We start from the raw sequence: 9156 nt of genomic DNA on the forward strand, positions 1-9156 counted from the left end.
TTACCCTTACAGAAAACCTGGATTGAGTTCCCAGCTCCTGGGTTGGGTCTGAGCCCAGCCTCTGGCTATTGGGGGGCATTTGAGAATAGACCAGTAGATGGGAACAAACCTACACACACATCTGAGCTCTCTCTCTCCTTCTGTCTCTCAAATGAGTAAAATAAAAAACTGTTCCTAGATTTGGCAGGTCCTCTGAAGCACCTTGAATATCTAACTGGTCCAGCATTGTGGCACAGCAGGTAAAGCTGTTGCCGGCAATGCCAACATCCTATATGGGTGCAGGTTTGTGTTGTGGCTGCTCCACTTCTGATCTGCTTCCTGCTAACAGTCTGGAAAGAGCAAAAGATGGCCCAAGCACCTGGGCCCCTGCACCCATGTAGGAGACGGGATTGAATTTCAGGGTCCTGGCTTTTGCCTGGCCCACCTCCAGGAATTGTGGCCATTTGGTGATGAACCAGCAGATGGAAGCACTCTCACCCACTCTGTGCAATTCTGCCTTTCAAATTTAAAAAAAAAAAAAAAAAAAAAAAAAAATCAATCTTAAAAACAAAAGAGAAGCTCAATTCCACAAAGTAAATATGGCTCAGTTTAATGAACAGCCTTCTATTCCTGCTATCTTTCAGTTACCAATATCATAGCAAAGACACTAGTCAACTCATACACACAGAACACTTGTATTAAGTCCAAGTAAGGTAGCCAAGTCTGCTCAATTTTCAAATGACAAAATTTGACCTCAATTAGAAGGGCACTAAAATGCTTGGTTGGTCTCCATGTTCAGTCACTACTGCTAACGTTTACATTACCTATCCTATTTACTATCTGTCAGACATGAGGTGAGGAAAAAAAACTCTTTGGGGCCCTCCTTAGAACAGAGGTGATGACCAACTAGTATAAAACATGTTAAAATAATATGCCTATCTTCCATCTAAATTTCTACATTCACAGGAAAACTATTCAGGCAACTAGGACAAGCCAGCACTCTGTTTTTCGTCTTAAAGTGCAGCACAGTATTCTGCATACTATTCCTACATACCATTTCCCAAAGAGCTTTTTATCTTGTGATTCTCACAATTACCACATGTGATCAGCAGGAGAAGGAATACTTTCCCAGAAATGGGAGCACAGTGAAGGGCTTTCTCACAGGGTCAGAGTGCTAAGACACAGGTATTTAGTTCATGGTCCAGGACTCTTCTCAAAACACCTGGTCTCCAGAAACTACAGGTGATTTAATGCCACGTTAGTTCAATTTAAGAAACAAACAGGTTTTATTGTACACAAAACCAATTTCTTTTCTGCAATACTGACTGAAGACATTAAAAATCTAAAATGGGGGCCAACGTTGTGACATAGCGGGTAAAGTCACCACCTGCAATGTTGGCATCCCATTATCAGCGCCAGTTCATGTCTTAGCTGCTCCACTTCTGATCCAGTTCCCTGCTAATGGCCTGAGAAAAGCAGTGAAAGATCCCAAGTGTTTGAGTCCCTGGCTTCAGCCTGGCCCAGCCCTGACCATCGTGGGCCAACTGGGAAGTGAACCAGCAGATGGAAGATTTTTGTCTCTCCCTCTCTCTAAAATAAATACATAATCCTTAAAAAAAAAAAAAACAAAAAACTAAAGTGATTCCTAAACGGAAAGCGAAACTGCTACAGGAGACATACTGGGCTTAGTATCCAGACCAATCACCCAGCTGAAAGGAACTAAAATAAAAATGCTGAGTGAAATGCAGAAAACATCCTTCCAATAACAGAAAAAGAACCAGGGAGGTACTGTGGCAATGGGATAAGTCAATGTCACATGTGGACATGCTTGGAATGTCTACATCCTATATCACAGCACCTTTGCTTCCAATTCAGTTTCCCATTAATGTCACCTCAGGAGGCAGGAGATGTATGGCTCAAGTGACTGGGTCCCTGTCACTCATGTAGGAGACCCAAATAAGAATTCTGGGTTCCTCATTTTGACCTGACTCAGCCCTATTTCAAGCATTTGAGTAATGAGTCAGTAAATAGTAAATAGTCACTCCTCTCTATCTTCCAAAAAAGAAAAAGAAAAAAAGAAAGAAAAGAAAAATTTTAAAACACAGATCTCTTAATTTTATTGCAAAAATAGTTGAAATCCATGCATAGATGAGTATCCAAAAAATTAATAGAATGGTTGTATTATGAAAACACTGCATGGATTCCAAAACCTTTTGCACCAAAATAAACTTATTTAATTCCATGTTCCCGGGAATGTTTTGACATATTCTAGTATATTTTCACATAAAAGGTATTCCATGTACAAAAACAGAAAGTCCAAAAGATAGTTTCCTAGTTACAACACATACATCAGAAGAATGGAGAGGACCGATATAGCAGAGACTATGGTGAACTATAAAATAATAAAACATAACAATGAATCCTTCATACTGATTGCTACCGTCTTTAATGCAAATGTTAAATGATTCTGAAAGCCTCCTACCTACAGTTAAAACAGAACAATAGGGGCAGATGTAAAAGTATGAAATACTTTTATTCCACATCAGAATACCTCAGTTCCATATTCTGTTCTGGTCTCCGCTTCCAGCTTCCTGCTAATGCAGACCCTGTGAGGCAGTGGTATACTCAAGTAATTGGGTTCCTCTCATATTCACAGAAGACCTGAACTGAATTCCCAGTTCTGAGTTTCAGCAGATGGGAGTCACATATGTCTGTTTCTCTGTCTCTCAAATTTTTTAAAAAATATTTTTTTAAACAGCAATAAAAGCCTCAGCTAAAATTCTGTTGAGGTTCCCTTTTTTAAAATTTATACACTAGTCATAGCAAAGAAAAATAGCAATAGGCTGCACACATAAACTGAAAATGCCCCAGCACTATCATAAGTTCATGTACTTACAGGAAGTTTGGTGAAGGCCGGGTTGGTGACATGCTTCCCAAAGGCATCTTCCTGGAACTGAAGAAGCTGTACCACTAGCCCAGCCAGTGTTTTATTGGTAGGAGCATCTGCATGAACATACTGCAAAATAGAGAGACAGACTCAAAAAGCGGTATAACTGTTCCAGGAGAGACTGCTAGCTTACTTCCTAGTATCTACTAAGCACTGCCATTCTAGTAGAATGGCATCTAGTATCTCCACCTTTCAGATAAATAAATTTTTATTTTAAAAATAAAACCACACAGGCCGGCGCCGCGGCACTTGGTTAATCCTCCGCCTGTGGTACCAGCATCCCATATGGGCGCCAGGTTCTAGTGACGGCTGATCCTCTTCCAGTCCAGCTCTCTGCTGTGGCCCAGGAAGGCAGTGGAGGATGGTCCAAGTGCTTGGGCCCCTGCACCCTCATGGGAGACCAGGAAGAAGCACACGGCTCCTGGCTTCGGATCGGCGCAGCGCCAGCCATAGCAGCCATTTGGGGAGTGAACCAATGGAAGGAAGACCTTTCTCTCTGTCTCTCTCTCTGTCTATAACTCTACCTGTCAAATAAAAAACAAAAAACCCACACACCCACACATGTGACACATAGCAGTATATACCAGACATGAATCAAACACTGAAGACAAATTTTATACAACAGAGCATATAAGATGTCAACTGTCAGTCTAAAACCATTGTTCTCAAATTTTAGTAGACAGAGAAGGGCACTGTGCCTTGGGATACCCGCATCCGACATCAGAGTGCCTAGAATCAAGTCTCAATTGGGCCTCTGATCCGGCTTCCTGCTAATGCACATCTTAGGAGGCAGAAGATGATAGCTCAAGTACTTGGGTACCTGCTACCCATGTGGCTTACTCGAAATCAATTCCTGGCTTGTGAGCATTTAGGGAGTGAACAAGCAAATGGGAGAGCTCTGTCTCTCTGCCTTTCAAATAAAAAAGGAAAATAAAAATTTGAAATAACATTTATCTGTGTATACTCTAAGCTTCATTATAACATACATGTTTCATTCCCAATAGTCATTCAGAATGAAAAAAAGCTATACCCAAGTGCATCTCATGGTATATATACTATATTTCAATAAAACATTAAAAAAAAAAAAGGAAAAAAAATGTTCATTGGGGGCCAGTATTGTGGCTTAGCAGGTTAGGCCCTGGAATCCCAAATGGGCATTGAGTCCCAGCTGCTGCTCCACTTCCTATCCAGCTCCCCACTAATGCACCTGGGAACACGGCAGAAGATGGCCCAAGAGCTTGGGACTCTGCGCCCATGTGAGAAAACCGGATGAAACTCCAGCTCCACCCAATGGGGCCATTTGGTGAGTGAACTAGCAGGTGGAAGACCTCTCTTTCTATAACTGCCTTTCAAAAAATAACAATCTTAAAAAAAAAAAAAAAGCAAAGAAAAATAAAGACATAGTGACAGAAAGAAGGATAGGGAGAGAGATCTCCTACCTGCTGGCTCACTCCCCAAAAGCCTGCAATAACCTGGACTGGGCTAATGCTGGGAGCCAAGAACTAATCTGGGTATCCCATGCAGGTGGTAGGGACCTAGGTACTTGAGCTAGTACTATGGCCTCCCAGGTGCATTAACAGGAAGCTAAAATGGAAGCAAAGGCAAGACTGGATCCCAGGCATGAATATATGAATGGGACACTGGCATACCAAGCCACAGCTTAACTCGATGCACCACAATGCACATTTTACCACAAGGCTCAAGTGTTTGAGTCTGTTACCCATAAGGGAGACTCAAAATTGAGTTCCCAGCTCTTGGCTTCCATCAGCCTTGGCCCAGTCCCAAATGTTGCAGTCATTTGGGAAGTAAACCAGCAGATGGACAACCTGTGTCTGTCTCTCTCTTCCTGTCTCCCTGCTGTACACAATAAAATTAAGAAAAAAAAAAAAAAGATTGTAGGAAATGGAAAGAAAATATATGATTTATGAAAATAACTGGGATGGGTGTTGTGGCTCAGCAGGTCAAGCCACTACCTACAATACTGACACCCTATAACAGAGCAAAGGATTTCATTCCATCTGCCCCACTTCCGATCCAGCTCCCTGCCAGTATGCCTGGGAAAGCAGTAAAAGATGGCCCAGGTACTTGGGAGATTCAGATGAAGCTCCAGGCTCCTGGCTTCAGCTTGGCCCAGTCTGGCTATTGCAGCCATATGAGGAGTGAACTAGTGGATGCAAGATATCTATCACTCCCTGTCACTCTGCCTTTCAAATAAATAAATCTTAAAAATATTTAAGGAGTTGGTGCTATGCACAGCGGGTTAAGCCACCATCTGCAGCGCCGGCACCCCATATGGATGCCAGTTCAAGTCCCAGCTGCTGCACTCTGATCCAGCTCATTGCTAATAGCCTAGGGAAATCAGCAGAGGATGGTCCAAGCCCTTAGGCCCCTGCCACCCACATCGGAGACCCAGATGAAGCTACTAGCTTGGGCCTAGCCATTTGGGGAGAGAACCGTGGACAGATCTCCCACTGGCTCTCCCTCCCTCTGTAATTCTTTCAAATAAATAAATAAATCTTTTTTAAAAAATAACCATTTAACTATCTTTAAGTGTCAACTAATTTGTGTAAAGCGTATTAAAACGTCTTCCTTAGGTGATCTAACTTTAGTGATCATCCTGAAACCTCAAATCTTATTTCAACAATAAGTCAAACTTTGGGAAGAAACTTATCTGGGAGCTTAGTTTAAAGTTTAAAGTCAGTACTGTTAGGGTTTTATCAACTGAAAACTATTCAGGAGCTATGCGCAGAGGTAAGGCACTCATCTTTATCAAATGTGAGGTGAATGAAGTATACTCAGTAATACAAAGGCAGCAGCTTAGGTAGAAAATGAACCCGGATTTTGCAAGGCTGAAAGACCCAAATGTAACATCAGCAAACAGTCTCCCATGCTTCAGTTTTCTCACCTAAGTGGTCACCTACTTTGGGACTCTGTTGGTCCAAAGATCATCCCAGTCAAAAAGTCAAAAACCCTACTCTGTGTTGCTAAGCCAAATATGCCAACAAAGTCTAAAGTAGTGGGAAATCTTTTTCTTCCAAGGGCCATCTGGCTATTTATAACATCATTTGCAGACCATACAAAATCATCAGCTTAAAAATTGGCCTTGGCGGGGGACCAGCACTGTGATGTAGGGGACTGAGTCTTCGCCTGTGGCGCAGACATCCCACATAGGCACCAGTTTGTGTCCCAGCTGCTCCTCTTCTGATCCAGCTCTCTGCTTGTGGCCTGTGAAAGCAGAAGATAACCCAAGTGTTTGGGCCCCTGTGCCCGCATCAGGGACCCAGAGGAAGCTCCTGGCCCCTGGCTCTGGATCGGCTCAACTCCAACTGTTGCAGCCATTTGGGGAGCAAAACAGCAGATGAAAAACCTTTTTCTCTGTCTCTCCCTCTTTCAGTCTGTAACTCTACTTCTAAATAAATAAATAAAATCTAAAAAAAAAAAAAACCTTAGCCTTGGAGCAATGCTGTGGCATAGCAGGTAAAGCTGCCCTTATGTGATGCTCCTGGCTTCAGCTCAGCCCAGATCCAGCCATTTCAGCCATTTGGGTAGTGAATCGACGGATGAAGACCTCTCTCTCTACCTCCCTCTTTAACGCTTTCAAATAAGTACTAAAAAAAAATTTTTTAACTGCTCTGAAAATGCATTACTAAATGCAAAACAAATGTTTAGTTCAAACCCACCAAAATACAAACCAAGCAGAAATACAGTATGCCTTCTGACTAGGATTTTTACCACTTCAACATGACTCCTGGAAGCTGAAAGAATTATGGCTGTCAGGCATAAGGGATATATACAATTCTGAACCTGGATAGGCCCAAGAAATACATTCTGATTCTACAAAGCCCTGAGATATCAAACTTAACTTTGATTTGTCTTTAAAGCCTCAGGAACAGTGTGTCAATACTGGCCTAGTGGCCTCAACGCTGTGGGTCTAATCCTTCAGTCTACCTCTTAGCCACTTTCCCAGTCACTCAAACTTCTGAGGTATTACCCAGGCATAAAGCTGCCCTCTTTAAACTGGACCAAAATTAATGCACTGATTATTTGGAGAAGTCAAAATAACTATCGTTGACTTTTTTCCCACTCTTTTCCTTGATTTTCAAAGGAATATGACTCCTGATAATCTTTTCTTGTTAAATCTTCTTTGAACTTAAGACCCAAAGCACTGGATGAGAGAATTACCATCTTTTTAAAAAAATTTAACATTTTTGGAACATACTCAACTCCGTGAGCCACTTCCAGAAGCTATATTCCATATACAAAGTGACCAGTTTGTCACTACAACAGAGAGCACTACTGTAGAGAAAAATCTACAGTCCCATATGTAACTTCAAAGGGGGTAAAAAAATCAATGCATCCAAAAACATGACTACTGTCTCTCACTTCCTCAAACTTCAGAGCAGAAACGGCCGTTTCTGAAGAAAGCATCAGTGTGAGTGACCCCAAAGGAACCCAAGATCCCTGCCCTCACCTAACGACTGCTGAAACAGACTCACTGAGCTGCAGTCCCCTAACAAAGATTCCTAGACACCTGGATCTTTTCATTCATTCAGCAAGTATATACTGAGTAACTGCTCAGGGGAGGCACCGAGCACCGACCGCGTTCCAGAACAGGAACAGGCCTGACAGTGCCCTTGCCCCAGGGCTGGGGTCCTCCCTGGGGGAAGAGCACAAGTCAAAGAGGGTGCCTGGGAAATTCGAGGAACAGAGAGAGTGTTTTTGGTCTGCTTCATCCACCTTACAAGGCAGTCATTCTGGGAATAGTTACATGAAGCATAAACTTAAAGGGTTTTCAAAATTCTGAACAGAGGGTTAAGTCACAACTTTGAAAACCTATGATTCAGCAGCATTTAATCCCAAAGGTAGGAGAGACAAGCAAGCACAAATTTCAGGCAGCGGCCAGCACTAGGAATTAAATAAAGGTGACACGAAGCAGGGTGCGCTTGCACACTGCGGGTCCTCCGGGAAGGCCTGGCTGAAGGGCACAGGTGAACACAGCCTCGAACTCGCGGCGTGCAGACGGGCACAACCAAAAACCGTCGTTTCTTCAGCGGACACGAGTTCTTCCTCAGCGCCACGGGTCGTGACGTGAAGCCCGGGACAAGCGTCCACAGGCCTGCGGCAAACCAGCCGCGCGGGCAGCCAAACCCGGGTCCTCCTCCACTCGCAGGGCCACTCTCGGGACAAACCCCGAGGCTGCGCGCCCACGCCGGCTGGGTGCTGGGGCGTGGGGGGGGGGGGTCATTGTTCCCACACCTGAGGCGACCAACAAAAGACAACGCGCCGCCGGGCTGCCGCGCACCGAGGCCCGCAGGAGCTTCCGCCCCGAGCGCTCGGGCTCCCAGGGCCGAGCGGGGGATGCAGGGGCGCCCGGCGGGGGCGTGGCAGCCCCGCCGCCGGCCTTTGTTGTCCCTCGTGGCGCGCGGGGGGAGGGGCGGCCCCGGGGCCCGCCAAGCCCGCGACCGCCGCCGCCCCCGCCGCGCGACCTCCCGGTCCCCAAGGGCGCGCGGACCCACCTTCTTGTAGTGCTTGCCCAGCCAGACGCGCACCGAATCCAGCTGGGACACTGTCTCCGGGCTCTCCCAAAACTTGCTGGCCGGACCGCCGTCCTTCCGTCGATAAACCGCCAGACCCGCGGCCGCCGCCGCACCCCCCGCGCCCGCGGCGCCCGCCGCCGCCGCCCCAGGCCCGCCGCCGCCGCCGCCCGCTGCCGCGGCCATCGTCGCCGTCAGTCGTCCCCACCGCCCGGCACGGCCCGGCCTTCGCAGCGTTCCCCGTTCGCACCCGCGCGCGCGCGCAGCCGCCACCACCGCCGCCGTCTCTCAGCCCCGCCCAGCCAACCCCTTTCCGGCGCGGAAGCCCGGACCCCGCCCCGCGGTGGCCCGGCGCCGTAACCGTCGCGAGCACGCGCGCGCGCCTGCGCAGTGCCCTGCCGGCGGGCCGGCGCCTCCGCCCGCCTCTTCCGCCGCGCCACGGGGGCTGAGGCCCCACTTCCTGTGGTTCTTGCGTGCGGGCCTCACGCGGTGGACAGCCGCCAGGATGGACCGTGCAGTCGGTCGGAAGGCGTGGGCTGATAAGTGCCCGGGAGAAGCCCTGGCGGATTGCGGGCCTTGGCGCTTGGGCGCTGTGCGGCTGCGCGCCCGCCCTGCTCGCCCGGACCCTGTATGGCGCGGGGCGGCCTCCGCGTCCCTCGTGGCCCCGGCCACGCGCCTCCTTCCTGCCTCCCGGCC

General features: G+C 47.2%; 1 protein-coding gene across 1 annotated transcript in view; it reads right to left on the reverse strand.

Annotated features, from left to right (window-relative positions):
* The window catches only part of SMARCC1 (SWI/SNF related, matrix associated, actin dependent regulator of chromatin subfamily c member 1), a 155869-nt gene extending 147223 nt beyond the window's left edge, over positions 1-8646 (reverse strand). The window contains exons 1-2 of the mRNA XM_062200743.1: positions 8443-8646; positions 2876-2995 (exon numbers count right to left, since the gene is read on the reverse strand). Coding sequence (XP_062056727.1) covers positions 2876-2995; positions 8443-8646 — 324 coding nt within the window. The remainder of the gene's footprint in view (positions 1-2875; positions 2996-8442) is intronic.
* Between the last annotated feature and the right edge of the window lie 510 nt (positions 8647-9156).

This window comes from Lepus europaeus, chromosome 9, assembly GCF_033115175.1.
Source record: "Lepus europaeus isolate LE1 chromosome 9, mLepTim1.pri, whole genome shotgun sequence".
NCBI lineage: Eukaryota > Metazoa > Chordata > Mammalia > Lagomorpha > Leporidae > Lepus > Lepus europaeus.